Raw genomic sequence first — 16,184 nt, 5'->3', positions numbered from 1 at the left:
ACCGTAATGAAATAGATTTAAACCACAAATCAAGTACACATGAAAATACATTTTTAACTCAATCTCTGGAAATTACCAAAATTTACATCTGAACAATATACCAGAGTGCATGATTTCCTTTAGTAATGAGAAAAACAAGACACAAGAACTAATAACTGTACATTTACACCCTACTACATTTACCTTTAAACATGACCTTTTAACACCAATTGGTGACTAAAAATCTGTCCTCCTCAAAGTGAGACTTTCTTCACAAATCTAATAAATGGAAAATTTAGGGGGAAAAAAAATTGATTAAAAAACTTTACTTACACGCCACATATTTCTTCAAGCCTAAACTGACTGGTCCCTTTAGAAGTAGTAAATTCTTTAGAATATTGGTCATACACTTTATCCTTGGTCTCCAATAATTGTCTTAATTCCTTTGGCACACTAATGTGGCCATAAGGGAGTTTGTGTGCTTTTAGAGAATCCGTTGCTTTCACACTTTGTTTACCCATTGAATGCAAGATACTAACTGCCCACAACAGATACAGATTAATCCTATACCTATGTACTACCACATGGTTTAGTCAATAATCAAATACAATGTTTACATGTCATGGTCTGTTGGGTCTTGTACACTTCAATGAATGTCCTCACCTCAACAATAAAGGTCAAATCAGTATCTAAATTCAAAGTCACAAACTTTAAAGATCACCAGTAAAAATTGGTGCTTTTAAAAAGTGACTAATTACAAAGATGAATTTAAATCCAAATTATTCAATAAAATCAATTTTCTAAAACTTTTGTTTTGTTAAATTACACAGTCAAATACAATTACTTAATTAAAATTTTCACTTTCCGTTTTGATTTTTGTTATTTCACTTGAGTCAAATATATCCAAGTGACTAAGATCCTCTGAGCTAAGATCCTTTAGTTAGAAACAAAACTAAACTGAAAGTAGCTTGGGAAATCTTACAAGTAGACAACATGTATCATCGATTAAGTATTATAAAATGAATCAGTTACTAACTTAGTCCAATAATTATGTAAGAACTGCACTACTTTAAAAACTACCAACCGGCATAAAACCACATGGTTACACTGCTGTATATGTTAAGTAGGTCAAATTGGGTCACTATGTCAAAGTCCTCACATGTACTCCCATGTGCTCCTATATACAGGATGAAATATCTTACTGAATGTTATCAAAATGTTTGAATACAGTGTATAGATATAAGATATAAATATAATATTAGCTAATTTCCGTATCCGATTGTATACTTTTTTGCTGTTGTGACAACTTTACTAATAAAAAGTTTCCAAGTAAATACACATGCACTGTAAATGTTGTCAATCTATATTTAGAACAACAAACTAACAGTGTTACACCCACACAAACAACTGCAGGATTACATCATAGTGCAGTTGTATGTACTAATTTGAGGTCTCTCTTGAAAAAACTGACATGGAATTTTTTTCACACTTTTAATATAAAACAATCCCTTAGGGACATTTGCACTGACATAAATTGTTGGAATAAGTAATATTTTGACTGGAGGTTGCACTAGGCTGGACTTAACTGGTCTGAACTGGACTATAAAACTCTACTAAAATGCTTTACCAGTTTGGACTGGAACTATATAAACTTAATTGCTTAGAAAGCTATTACTTTTTAATAATTTAAAATAGGATCAACCATAATTTTTCCATTGATTGCAGTAACCAACTGACATAAATATTTACAGTAAGTTTTGTCCTCAATTAAAGACAGGATAAATTAATAAAATTGACCAATAGCTAAGCATGATAACAACATTTGACCTCAAACATGTGTGTTATTAACCACAGTACAGAAAGGTGAAATTCCAATGAAAAAAAAACAGGTTTATATACACTGGAATTGTTTGAAGATAGTTTAGTTTAAACATATTTTATTGTTCCAAAAAGAGACAAAGGGATTAGACACAAGTTTTTCAACTTAGTAACGTCTTCTCCACAGTACAGAAAGGTGAAATTCTTCTTTGAAGATAGAAATATACACACACAAATTTATACATTTAGAAAAAAGTCATTGGAAACAATATAATATATGCTCTAGGTTAAATAGAGAATTTAATTATTATTATTAGGTCAATTCTATCAAATTTGAAATTTATTGGTCCTGTAAAGATGTTGACCACATCACAAGTACATTTAGTTCTGATTTTGGACTCCTTAAGGGGATGCAATAAACTTTTTCAGTAAAATTTTCACAGTCAACTTTGATAGGAAAAAGGGGGTTCCTAACCCAGGATAAAAGGGGGAGGTGGTTCCAACTATATGTCCCCATTCAAATGCCTTGGACTTCATACTGAACTTTAAAAAATATATATAAATGAACTAAAATTCAAATAATGTTTTTAATAAAATAAAAATAATGTTTTTTTGTTGATACTGAAGTCAATGACCTCCCTTGGTTGTAATTTGCATATCTAATTGTAGGGAAATTTAAACTTGTGAACGAATTAAACATTCTTCAGAATGAGTTTACTATGTCAAATTTAAAAGGGTGCTTTATCTAGGGTCACCGATATTCCATATATATTCAGTTGTGAGTAGGTAAATTTTGTTGCTGCATCTAAATTACAAAATATTTCATAGATTGTTACTGGTTGTTGTTGATATTGATTTATTTTTATAAGATCTGATGAAATAATATTTTAAACTTGCATTTTGTAGTTCCTCAAATTGAAACTGAGAAATGAATAACAAAAGCTATGGACAGACAAACAGACAAAAGGATAGAGAACAATTGAACTTTTCAGAAAACAACTCTGTGACCTAGGGAGTATAATAAAACAGACCAATACCCCATTATCAGGCTTAAGTAAGAAAGCTATTCATAATAGCATCTAATGTTTGAATCTCTGTAGGGTTGAAAAAAAATTGCAAGGAGGAAATATTTTTCATGATGAACTCTGATGAAGGATTTTTTTTGGGATGAGTTATAATAGGGATGAATTTTTCTCCGGTCCATTCACATAAGAACACACGATTGTACATGGAATTCAAAATTGAGTATTTCTAAAGATTTATATAAAAGGACCCACCCTTCCACTCGTAAGCTCTGGAATAAAGATTTTATGAGTGAACAACTTGATGTACTTATTTAAACATTATACTTCAATCATACAACTGGCACTCAACTTCAATGTCAGTGCAACCTCATATAAATATGTTTTATTGATCAGAATGTTCTAATTTGGACTTCAATGTCAGTGCAACCTCATATAAATATGTTTTATTGATCAGAATGTTCTGATTTGGACTTCAATCAATACAAACTTCTTAGGTTAACAACCTCTACTTAAAACCTTGTTGGAATGTTATCAACTGTTACACTAGTTTAAAATGTAGAACAATGGTACATGTATTGCTATATTGCTTTCAACTGTTTTAGTGCATTAACCTTAAATAATTTTTAAACTCCACATGAAAATATGTTACAGTAGCCAGTACATACAACAAGTCTTCCCTTTTATGGATTGCTTGGATCGTATCATGAAGGTTTATTTTTTCTTGTTCCAATAATCATTTTGTTATTTCTACCTCTAAAAATTGTTTCTTAGAAATTTTATATACATAATTGTATTATCAGGTACATGTATATATAAGCGCTTAAATGATCAAATCCCTTTTCTATAAAATATTACCTATCATTAGCCTCTAAATACTAGGTTTACATGTCCGTAAGCTGTTTAAAAGTCATAATCAAATATGTAAGAAACTTGATACTAGGCATATCTTTTACGTCCCTATAAATGACCTAAAGACAAGAAATTTCTTTTAAGAATGGGTGGTCTGGGAAAAAAATTCTCCTACCAAACAACTTTCATTTCATAGGGTTTCATACCACTGCAACAAAATGAGATGATGATTTATTAAGGTCCAAAATATCTGTGTCAAAGATATTCAATGACATCAACCTATGATAACTATATTAACAGGATAGATAACAATCTAATAACCCTGATATACATTGATATAGTATGATAAAACTGACCCTGTAATCAATTTTTACATCTGCCACATAAATAGTAAGGTTAGTTTTCATCATAAATTTTTTATGAGATTTTTCCAGATTCCAATAGTCCCTTGTTTTTTTTAAACAATTTTGTTTGTCTGCAGAATTTTTTTAAAAAGTTTTATCATTTCAAGTATGTACATTTTGTCAGTGTTTACCAAATAATGTAAAAGAGGCTTATACTACAATATATACATATACCTTCATAGCCAAAAAAGAAACATTAGTTGTAATAACATATTTCCTTTAATGTAAGAGACAGACAGACAGACAGACAGACAGACAGACAGACAGACAGACAGACAGACAGACAGACAGACAGACAGACAGACAGACAGACAGACAGACAGACAGACAGACAGACAGACAGACAGACAGACAGACAGACAGACAGACAGACAGACAGACAGACAGACAGACAGACAGACAGACAGACAGACAGACAGACAGACACTCATCAAAAACTTTCGAAATTGCACAGCTACTTTGGGAGAGGATTACTAACTGGGGAATGCAGTTTGTTTAAACAGGATACATTCTTGGCATTATAAAGGTGTTAAAAGATACGCTATCACTGGGTAAGTAATACAGTTGTATGTTATCAAATTCTAGGTGTATTTAGCAAACAAGTATGAACTCCTACCCATACAACTGATTTTACAACTGGAATGTGTTAGTTATCAATTACCTAAACATGTACTTTAAGCATGTTTTTTGAACAAACATACATGTACGTGTCCTTTAAGTTTGACTTTTGAACAAATGTGAGCACATACTTAAAGCATGACCATTTGAACAAATATGCACACATTCTTAAAGCATGGCTTTTTGAGCAAACACACACATTTGTAAAGCATTTTTATGAAATTCATGTAAAATATATTGTAAGGAATTACATATATATACTATTTTTTTAAATTGGTCATGTCACTGTAACAATTTAAACAACATATAGCTGTCATTCTATTGCAACAACTAGTCTTGCAAAATACATGGCAACACCTTTCTTGCTTTCTTTTCTCAAGAATCTCTAGCAAAACTTTGAAAATGTCAAATATATATTTTTTTATTCTGATCTCTGCATTATTACATGTATTAAATTATTTAACATTTTTTTGCAGCTGGTTATCTCAATTTTTATTTCAACTAGAACTATGCCTGCTTAAATATTCTTAGGTGCTGAAGACATAATAAAGCACATGTGACTTAATTTAGACTAAAATTGAGAAAGGAAATGGTGAATATGTCAAAGCGACAACCACCCGACCATAGAGCAAACAACAGCCGAAGGCAACCAATGGGTCTTCAATGGAGCGAGAATTCCCGCACCCGTAGGTGTCCTTCAGCTGGCCCCTAAAATATGCATAATAGTACAGTGATAATGGACGTCATACTGCCTATATATATATAGCTACAACAGTTTGATATGTGCAATTATGCTTTGATCAGCACTTTTTTTCGTAAACAGTTTTTCATTTCAGTATATTAAAATAGAATTACAGCCACTGCAGTTGCAGGAAAATCTGTTAGAACTTAGCACCTGCGTAAAACTTCTATGAGTGCAATTGTCTGCAGTACAGTCAGCAGAACATTTTATTTTTAAATGTTACAAATTGTAAGGACTAACTCTAGAAGTGACCAACAAACTTCATTCACACTTATTCTGACATATTTAGAAACATGGCCGCAGTTTTACAACATGATGAATTTTTTCCTAGTTTTTTTCCCTGATCTATTGAATTATCAAATTATTAAATTTCACTTCAAATAAATTGAGACTTACTTTCCTAAGGCTTCTTTTGGTTCATATTTGGCATAGAATTCTTTGGCCTCATCCTGATCAGGGAGAGCTGAATCCACCAAATCATCCCTGGCCATAGTCTATGAGATTCGTTGAGTGTTCCTCCTCCAATCTACATAATACTGCCTGCCAACAATAACAACTTCTAGAATACAGGTATCAGTTCTTTACATTGTCATTACTAACCTAAAATGAATAATGAATGAAATAATGTATTTAATTGTTAGAAAGTAAATATCTAGGAGATGAACTTATTTTTCTGATGTGAGTATACTTACAAGTCATATCATAATTATCCATGATCTAGTAATGATAAAGTAAGTTTTCTTTTATCATTTCATGGTTCTGAGGCTAATATAATCAAAATAAAACCATGTATAGAAATTAACTTAATTACCAGACATCTTCATTTACTTTTCTTATATTTGAATGTTACCATGATGTTTATAATTAACATTGTACAACCAGGAGGCTCCCGCAGGGTAAAAAACGACCTGCGACCTCTGGGCTTTTTAGAGGCGACTTCCGACCTGAGGGCCTTCTAAACGACCTGCGACTTTTAAAATTTGGAAAAAACGACCTCCGACCGACTTCCGTCCTCTGTGTTTGGAAAAACGACCTGCGACCTGTACATTTTCCTTAAAAACGACCTCTCGACGAATTTAAAAGCGACCTTGCGACCTGAGGGGGGTACCCTGTTGGAGCCTCAACCAGTCTAATTGTTAAGTTGAACTGTATACAAGCATGTTCTGGCTCCTTTAATTTTGCAATTGTGACATCATGGAATAAGGTGACCTTTTCCTGACTGAATATTTATGGAGGGAACAAACATATTCCTGTGCATGCTTGTGCAATATTAAGATAGGTGCTTTACATACATATATACATGTACTAAAATTGCTGAAAAAACTCAAAAACTTTATAATCTTAGTCTGTTTGGATAAACAAATGTTCAAAAATACATGTATAACACTGTTCAACTGGTAGCTGTATACTGGAACAGTTTATCTTTGGTTCATTCAAATCTCGCAATGCTAAAATCATTTCAATGTAAACATGCAGACATTTCTTTCTGGCAGATGTGTTTATCAAATACAAAATTGCATTACCTGCAGAATTAATATTGATCAGAAAAACAAAGCTTTGCATTCACAGACAAAATCAACAGCAGCATGCATTTAACTTGTATCAATAAACTAAAAAAATCTTAAATCACATCTACTTTAGATAAAATGCTGAAAGCTAATTTTTCTGAAAGAATTATCATATCCAATCCATCGATCATTTTTCATTCTGAGTTAACAAACACCACAATATAATGTAACTCAATCATTTAGATGAAAAAAGATGGTATAAAATTAACTTATCTATTATCCATAAAAAATGGAGTTCAACAAAAAACTGACCACTTACTTTTTCAACAGGAGTATCAGTATACACGTGTTAGTTAAAAGTTGCAAATTTTGAAATTAACATAAAAATTCACATATGGGTGATTTCGTGAAAGTCTTCTAGTTCACACAGATCTTTTTATTTCTCATAAGTACTTATTGTCAATGTGATCCTATACTATGTATCTTATATACAATAAGAGAAAGAATGTATTAGAAGTCATATGAATAACATTTCAATTTCAAATGTCATGCTTGGTAGTAATAAAGCAAATCTTCATTGATTTCTGCATAAAAAAAAGAATTCTTCTCGTATGATGCAAACGCATATTTAATTTCACATGTGAAACTTTAAAATCTTGAATAAAATAAAGATTTAAATTTCTCTAGGGGATACAATGAATGATGTTTTAATCAAAGATTTATAGGCTTAAAACTTTCAGTTTATTCCAATTTTTACTTGCTGTGTATAAATGTATTCATATATATCAAAACTCTGGCATTTGAATAAGTATAGATCTGGTAAATCAAGGAACTTCTGGCTCTTCATATATATATTTAAGAAAACAAACCTTTCAAAGTACAATTTTCAAACATAAAATCAAACTCATCAGCAGCCTTTTCGAAAAACCTAACATTTTAAATTTAAAGTCACATTTGCAACTAACTATATATTTTATACTGTAAGTTCGTTTATTTTCTTGGGTAAAATTTTCGTGGATAGAGAGACACTTGCATGTTCGTGGATATTTAATTTAATGGTTTTGCTAAAATCTGCTTACAAGCCTATAGAAAATTTGCTATTCGTTGAAAATTTAATTTCATGGTTTACCTGTTCCCACAAAATCCACGAAAATTGATATCCAACGAATAATAATGAATCCACAGTATACTTTCAAATCAAATACTATCTTGACTTTAATTCAATCAAACATGTCAAATGCATGGCCACTTCTTGACTTAATATTACTTTTATTTGCTGAACATCAAATGTTTTATACTTGCTATAAACATTTGAAAAAGAATTCAAAACTCAAGTTCAAAATCCACTTGAAGGTCCAATAAAACAGTACTGTATCTCCATATATATTTGTATCTTCTAAACATGTATATATACAAATATATAACAGGATTATGTGTTGACAACTTTATCAAACATGTGAAGAACTTATGATTGATTTTGTCATAGATGCAATTCTTCTCACATTTAAATCAATTCTGCATAACTGGCGTTTAATCTATTCAAGTCCTATGCATAGTTTCACAAGGGGGGCTCACTGACTGTCAAAGAGGGGGGCCATTGCAGCAATGCTTAAGTGATTCCCTAAATAATTAACAAAAATTTTCACACAAATAAAGGGTCCCAGGCCCCCTGGGCAACCCTCAATCCGCCTCTGCATAATAAGGGCAAAGCATGTGCATCCTCACAGGAGAAAATACAGATTGGTCATTTTCTCAAATTCATTCCTTCCCACAAATCAATTTAGTCTGTACTTCTACAATATCAATTTAGTCTGTAATTCCACAAGATCAATAATAGACCAAGAAGTTTTAGTTATTTATAGAAAAACTAGTTCATCTAGTGACATGGAACTTAATGCACTGAGTATTACTTTTGAACTTATTACATAATTAGAAAGTAATCATTACCCATTGCCAACAATATTAAATATAGAACAACTTTTCGTAAATAAGTAAGTTAAGCTGGAAACTTTTGATTTTACATTTGGGTTACGGGCACATAATCAGTGCCCTAGGAAGCATTTACATGTAATATAGGCATCTTTAAAGCTGCAGAAATTTCCAAGTATATCCATTACTTTTTCAAAATTTTAAAAACTGTACTATATAGATATGTTCATTTTTTTTACAATCCAAGAAGATTTTTGAGTGAAAATATGTTAATTCTATCAGGAAATTGAGTTAACTACGGTACATCTAAAAATCAAGCATTTTCAAATTATTGTATTTTTTAATGAGTTTTAAGTACTCTTCATTTTGGTCATTTAGCTCTACCAATGTGGGTTACTGCCCCAAATTAAATGCAAATCAGCCCAAACTCTATTCCTAAACATGTACGTACCACCATGACTGAATGTGAAAATAAATTTTGAATTAGTCTTAACCTTTAATACATTATACTTATTTTCAAAATAAGAAAAAAAACTATAAAAATTCAATTTTGGTATTGATGACTAAATCGAAACTCAGATTGATCAATACATGTATAATCGATGTTCTTTTATTTTTTTTTTAAATATTCTATACAAAGCATTAATTGTTTCTAAATACATCTCCCATCTACTTTAAACAGGGAAATTTAAACATTACGTTAAAAGTTACTGCACTATAACTAGCTTATATTAAAATAAAGAAAATAGTAACCAATAAAAATATCAATATTTAATCCTTTTTTCTAAAAAAAAAAAAAATAGAAAACAATATTCTGATACAAACCATTAGCAGACAGTGTAAAGTGTTCTCAATTTCAACCAGATAATCCTTGGAGAATTCTAGCGATCCAGTTCCTTGGAATGTTATTTATTGTATTTTTCCGATTATGTCATCGCAAACTTTGGCATCAATTCCAGACAAAGTCATGATAAATTACATATGTCTATAAAAGGTATTTCCCAGATGAGATTAACTTTTCAGTTATATGGTATGGAAACCTTTTATGTGAAATCAATCTCAATCTTTACACACGATGATTCCTTATATAACCATGTTCATTTCTGCGTTTTTTATACATATCTCATAAAATATCTATTAGTCTGATCATCTACTTCAACAACAATGAGTTATATCCATGTAGTCCAGTCAATCTAGCCCAAAAAATCACTCAACCTCAAACAAATTGCAACAACAGGTTTCTTGATTTAATTCGATCTATTGACATATCCTATTGAACATATAAAAAATCGACAGAAATCGATGGGCTAATTTTCGGGAATTTTTGGGTCAAAATATAGGTTTTTGCACAAAAATCGCTGAAAACTGGAAAATTTCTTATATTTTATTATTATGACAAAACGATAAGAAATGAGTGTAAAAATAAGATAACAGTTATGAGAACTACCTATAATAGTGGCAAAATTGTTGGAAACAAGTTTTGAAAAAGAGTAATTTTGGGTTAAAAACTGCATTTTTGTGACAAAAATCGGCAAAAACTGATTGTTTTCTTTTAATGTTAGTAAATATATAAATAAATCGGTTTTCCACTTTATTTTAGACAGTAAATAAAATATCATTATAAATAATACCGCATTTTTTTATTAACATACGAATTTTGGGGTGAAATAGTTACTTTTTAGTGAAAAATCGAGGTAAACTGAAATTTAAGATAATCACTTTATCAAAATGTGCTATAATAACTAATCCATTTATCTTGAATAAGTAAATACGTTATTCGAAAATTAGGAAAAAACCATAAAGAGCTTATGTCAAAGAAACAATGTCACATCTTCATTTTAAGAAAAAAAGGACTTATTTAAAGGTAGTTGCCTTCTTGAAATCTAGAAAATATAACTGACAATATATTCAATATTTTTTTCAACTTGAGTCAAACATAAGCTCATCAGCTGCTAAATTAATGTCAACATGCATTGCATTCATACAGCTCTGACCACGACATTCGCCACACGAAATGTTACATTCTAAACCATGTTTTCTACATGTGCAGCGACGAGTATCACAATTAGTCTTGCAGTTGCAACGTATAATTGAAAGGAGTCTTTGTGGAGCGGGTTGCTTTTTTGTCTTGATAGGCATAAGTCTTCCATTTGCAAGTAACCAACCAAAATTACAAGGATCTATCTCTTCTCCTCCGATCCATGTCTGAACTTGTAAATAAGTCCTTAAGCTATGATATGTTGCAGTCTCGGTAGTTGGCGGAAGAGTGTGTATTTGGATGACTTCTTTGCAAGTTAGAACTCTGTTTGCAAATTTTTTGTACCTCAGAACGTCAAGTCCTTCGATCGGAGCACCTCCGTACAAAAACGTAATTATTTTTTCCCCGGCATTTATAATGTCTTCAACAAGAGATCCTTTTAAAAATATCTCAGCAAGATCTTTCAATATTTGACTGTCGATAAATTTCTTTAATGTAGCTACCTTTCCTACACCATACAGCTTTGATGTCGTGTCACAACCGCTTATTGCGTGAATGATCGGAAGGACTTTGCACATGTTTTGTCCAAGAACGCCTTTCGTTTTATTTATGTCCCATATTTTTGACTTTGTCTTCTTATCATGATTTGGTTTAAAGATCAGATTCATAGATCCAAAATTGTTATAGTACAACAGAAGTACCAACAGGTCCGTATCTTCACCAAGGAGTATTGTTGGGTGCGAAATGGCAGATTCTACTGCAGTTTGAGCGATCAGAACGTCTGCATCTGCTGAAGCATGCTTTGTTTCAATTCCGTTTAAATGCATATGTCTACTCAACATTTCAATAAACTTCTGTTTATTTTCATTATTAGCCAAAAATAATTCCTTTTTTGACCTAAAAGGCGTGGTCTCCGTAAATGTTACTTTTGTACCAAATATTCCTTTGGTTCGCTTAAGATGCATTGCATCTTTCGTATCAGGACCGGACACGTATCCATCAAATACTACAACAATCGAGCCATAACACTTTATGGAATCAATATACCTTTTACAAATTTCTCCAAATGTCAACCCACTTTTCCACGGTATTTTATGCATAAGTGATCCACCATCAACAACATAACTGTAGACAGTATCTGTATATTCTGTACTGCAGTCTCCAAGATTCCAAATCGCATCCGCTAGAGTTGACTTTGATGCTGGCCTCATAAATCCGGATGAATCAAACATAGAACTTGGTTGACTAGACAGTTCGAAAGCAAATATTTCAGATTTGTCTTCATATATACTATCTGCAGCTACGATAAATCTCTGAAATAAAAGTTGTGGGTCGATTGATGCCATTTCAGGTTCCGAATTTACGCAAATAGGTTTGTCTTGAAGTGTGATAGCCTGGTATTTTCTTTTGAAAGTATACTCTGATACGCATTTACCTTCCATCGATTTTAATATACTGAGTCCAATATCTTTAGCTCTATCTGCATTCACATCTGATGTTGCTGATACACCTGTTTCTATGTTTCTCATACCCTCTTCCTCAACAAATGGGTTTCTCTCTTGAAGAAAGGAAGTAAATATCATCGTATCTTTAGTATCCCGTTTTTGGCGACTAACGCCATCTTCTTTATGTTGATCTGAGGAACAGAATTTTGTCCCGGTAAATGACATCATTGCATTATTTACCTCAGCACAATCAGGCATAGATAAAATCCAGAGTGCTCTCTGGCTTTCACTCATACCTCGTCCTCTTGTAAGCCCTCCTGTTGTCTTAATGCTTCGCATTAAAGCTTGCTCAATAGCCAAATCAGACGAAATACCTGCCCAATATTGATCTGTTCGTCTGATTACATGGTATCCTTTTTCAAATAGAGCTGCTACTTCTGCATTTTTTTCCTTGAGACATTCCATTTGGTTAAGATAAATCCATGCAGACTTTGCATACAGATTGTGGCCAGAAGCTGTAAAGTACGGTAGCATGGCCTTTAGGGATTCCAAATGTAAATGCCAATTGCCAGTCCTCTCTGCCTTTATAAAATCTCGGAGGATGCATATCATGTCCATATACTGAAACCAAAGCTTTGCTGTTCTATGCTTCGTTCGCGACTGTCGAAATTCTTCTATTTTATCTCTTATAATGTTTAATGCATTACTTTGATCAATGTCTGTAAGAGTCACATCTCCTTTCAAAAATAAATGTAATAGATCAGTGGCATTCGAAAATTCTTCCGTATAGCATGTATCGTGAATTTGAACTTTAGAATTATCATAAGTTTGAGTACAGTCTTCATCTTCGTTTTCCTCTGAGCTTACGTCTATTTTCGGAACTGGAATCCCATAAATATCTGAGAGTATCAATGCAGTGAGAGCAGTGTCTAATAAGAAGTGGCCCCTTACAGCCCTAGCAATTGCTTTTCCACTCAACATATGTGATACCGCTGTGGATGCATACACAGTTTCAAAGATATTCATCAATCCTGATCCAGACATAAGGTATCCGATGCTCCCGATAAAACTCATCTCTGCATGGAATCCTCCAAGTTTCAGTACAAGACATTTGAGTGAGCTGGTAGTAGGTTCGTTTTGAAGTATCGTCATTGCCTTCCAGTATAAAGGCTGATCAAAAGTTAATATAGGAGTGCATTTGTTTTTCTTGGCCTCTTTACAGACAAAATGGAGTGTTGTATAGATGCAGGACTCGTCGCTAGGATTAAGATCGATCATAGGAAGAAATGTAATATTTGACTGCCCGGGATAAGATCCACTAGTTTTATGCATTATAGCTGACCAACTTGCATTTAACTTTAGAGGCCAACAAATTTTGGATAATAGATCAAGCTTCCAAGTCTCATTTCCCATCTCTCTTTTCTTGAGTACTTCATATTTTAATTGCCTGAACGAGTTGGATTGTTCTTTGTAGAATTTGATGTTTATTTTCGCTAATGCAGTAATTTCTTTTATGCTTGGGTTCGTACGAGGTACAGCTCTTGCTGTCTTGATGCCAGGAGTGGAGGCTGATATAATACCCATCCCATGAAAAGTTCCAAACCCATCTAAAGATCGTATGTTGTGATCTACATTATCTGCAACGAACTGTACAAATGATTGACTGTCATTTTCACTTTCTGTGCTTCTTGACGCAGCAGCGTTCATCTCGAATTTCTGTACCTCACTGTAGGATGAACAAAACCCAAGATTGTACAGTGTGTCAACAAGGAAACGGGAACCAAAGTGGTGGTGCATTTGAATACCTAAGCCAATCTGCAATGGTGCTATAACATTTCGTGGCCTTGTTGCCTGTATGATTGCATGTCCAATTGCTGAAATTTTGGTGATACAATCTGCTTCGCTAAATAACGAGTTCAAAAATATTCTTAGTGAACGAGGGACATAGTCAGCATTTGAGGTTTCTGACTCCATTTCTTCTGCAGACGGATAATAAATGTCTTTAGACGTTATTAGCTTGATGTCTTCTTTTATAAGTTGTGCTGCAGTTGATATGATAGATTTCTTTTCTTCTTCCTTATTTTCTTTTCCTCTACGATTATAAAAAGTATGCAATATCGATGAAATGTTGTCCCGAAACGTCAGGATACTTGGTTTTCCTTCTTCTTCTGTAAACAATACTGATTTACCAAAATAATCCAGGATTTTTTTCTTCATGTGGACAATTGAATAAGTATTCTCTACGCCACATATTTTTTCCATCTCACGTACTACATCGGCGATAGATATTTGCTTCCGATTCTTTTCTATTTTAAACATAATTTCCTGGAAACCATTTTCTGCAGTATCATTCTTTGGTCTACCTGCATAGGATGTTTTTCTTTTTTTCAAATTGTCCTCCGGTGTTGTAGCTATAGTTTGTGGCATTTGCTTCCCAGTTCTAAAGTTTGAATTGCATTGAGCATGATAAACTGCATCTGCCGCATGCAAATCAGAATGAGCCATCTGTATTCTATTGAAAACTTCTTCTCCCCATTTGTCATTTCTCTCTCTACATGCAGTTTCTGCCGATGACTGAAAATCTAAAGTTCTAACACAAACAACGTCATATCCTCTTTTTCTTTTGTAATTCTTTGCAGTTTGCCCACAGAACAAGCAGTTATCTTTAAATTTGAAAAGTGGTTTGCTGGACCTTAAATCTCTTTCAGTATCACTTATTTCCGGGTCTACATTCAAACTTATTTTCCATCTCGTCGATTTAAGGTTTATAAAATCTCGTCTACAATCATGGTGAACTGTTTGGCCAGGAGCAGTAAATATTTCCTTGTGTCTGTCGGAGCTGATTTTGTTGATGTTATCACACCCTTTCTTTCCAAGTTTTACTGTGGGTTCACCGTTTTCCAGGAGCTTGTCACAAAAGATACAGCTGTCCATGATGCCATCTGTAAAAAAAATAATAATTATAAATTCATCCTTTAATTAATAATTGAATATATATGATGTTATATTATAGGCATGAATGTAAAATTTATATAAAACAAAAATATAATATTGTTTCATGACAAGTTTCTACATGTACTACAACACATTTGATAAAAAGCAATATTTAAATTAATATACATATATAATATAAATCGTCGGTTATATTGAATACAGTAATAAACAAAATAAATGGCTTAAAACGGTAAGAAAACGACGATTTCCACTAATTTGTTGCATAAAAGTGTGTTAATGTTAATTGTTGTACATCATAATACAATACTGATGGAAAAAAAATAACTTGAAATAATCTAAAATGCCCTTAAAACATTAAAAATTCCATTGTCATTCCGATAATTAAAAGTATAAAATGACGCTAACGGCGTTCCATACTTTTTTTCTCCCGAAATAGCCTTAGCTTGAATCGGTCATAAAAAAGTAGTTTTTCGTTGTTTTAGATATATTTTATAAAAGGGTAATTGGTTTTATTTATAACCAAAGGATTTATCAGAGTTTTTCGGCTTACATTCAAAATTAATTCATTAAAAGGCGTCGGCAGAGCCAGTGTGTGAATCGTGGACAAATAACATTTATTGACAAAAAATCGGGATTCGTGAACATCTATATATGAATTGAACATTATAAACATACCTATTATACAACTTATTGTCTTTTATTTCATTTAAATACTTACCAATACCGGCAAAATCGTTGATACTATAACAGCGAATTCGTCTGCTACATTGCAGTTATTTCCCTTTTGTGAACTCTTTCACTCTACGGCAGCCTGAACGTTACGTTATTTACACGGAAATTATCAGCAAATTTGTAATTGATTTTAAGAAAAAACAAGCCGATCGATTTTTGTCGATTTTTGATATGTTGTTTAGACATAATTTATTATTCAAAT

The 16,184-nt window shown here is 32.4% G+C and overlaps 2 protein-coding genes across 5 annotated transcripts in view; both read right to left on the bottom strand.

Annotated features, from left to right (window-relative positions):
* LOC139528280 (phosphorylase b kinase gamma catalytic chain, skeletal muscle/heart isoform-like) overlaps positions 1 to 16,184 on the bottom strand; it is a 66,871-nt gene that overhangs the window by 34,659 nt on the left and 16,028 nt on the right. For 2 of the 4 annotated variants that reach the window (XM_071324187.1, XM_071324189.1), the window contains exon 2: positions 5,832 to 6,035. In XM_071324187.1, the coding sequence (XP_071180288.1) occupies positions 5,832 to 5,926 (95 nt within the window). In that variant the 5' untranslated portion in view covers positions 5,927 to 6,035. Of the gene's footprint in view, positions 1 to 312; positions 1,349 to 5,831; positions 6,036 to 9,697; positions 10,012 to 16,184 lie in introns of those variants that run through there. The other 2 variants (XM_071324190.1, XM_071324186.1) reach the window with 2 other exon arrangements.
* Positions 10,173 to 15,801, bottom strand: LOC139528264 (uncharacterized). The gene has a single exon (XM_071324158.1). It carries the CDS (start codon positions 15,227 to 15,229, stop codon positions 10,793 to 10,795), a length of 4,437 nt encoding a protein of 1,478 aa, XP_071180259.1. The 5' UTR covers positions 15,230 to 15,801; the 3' UTR covers positions 10,173 to 10,792.

Source organism: Mytilus edulis, chromosome 6 (assembly GCF_963676685.1).
Source record: "Mytilus edulis chromosome 6, xbMytEdul2.2, whole genome shotgun sequence".
Classification (NCBI taxonomy): domain Eukaryota; kingdom Metazoa; phylum Mollusca; class Bivalvia; order Mytilida; family Mytilidae; genus Mytilus; species Mytilus edulis.
Note: the sequence above shows the minus strand (reverse complement) of the source record. Positions and strands in the feature narration are given on the sequence as shown.

Bases quoted from the DNA above. Each gene is read 5' to 3' on its own strand.
- LOC139528264 (XM_071324158.1), bottom strand. From the start codon at position 15,229: ATGGACAGCTGTATCTTTTGTGACAAGCTCCTGGAAAACGGTGAACCC.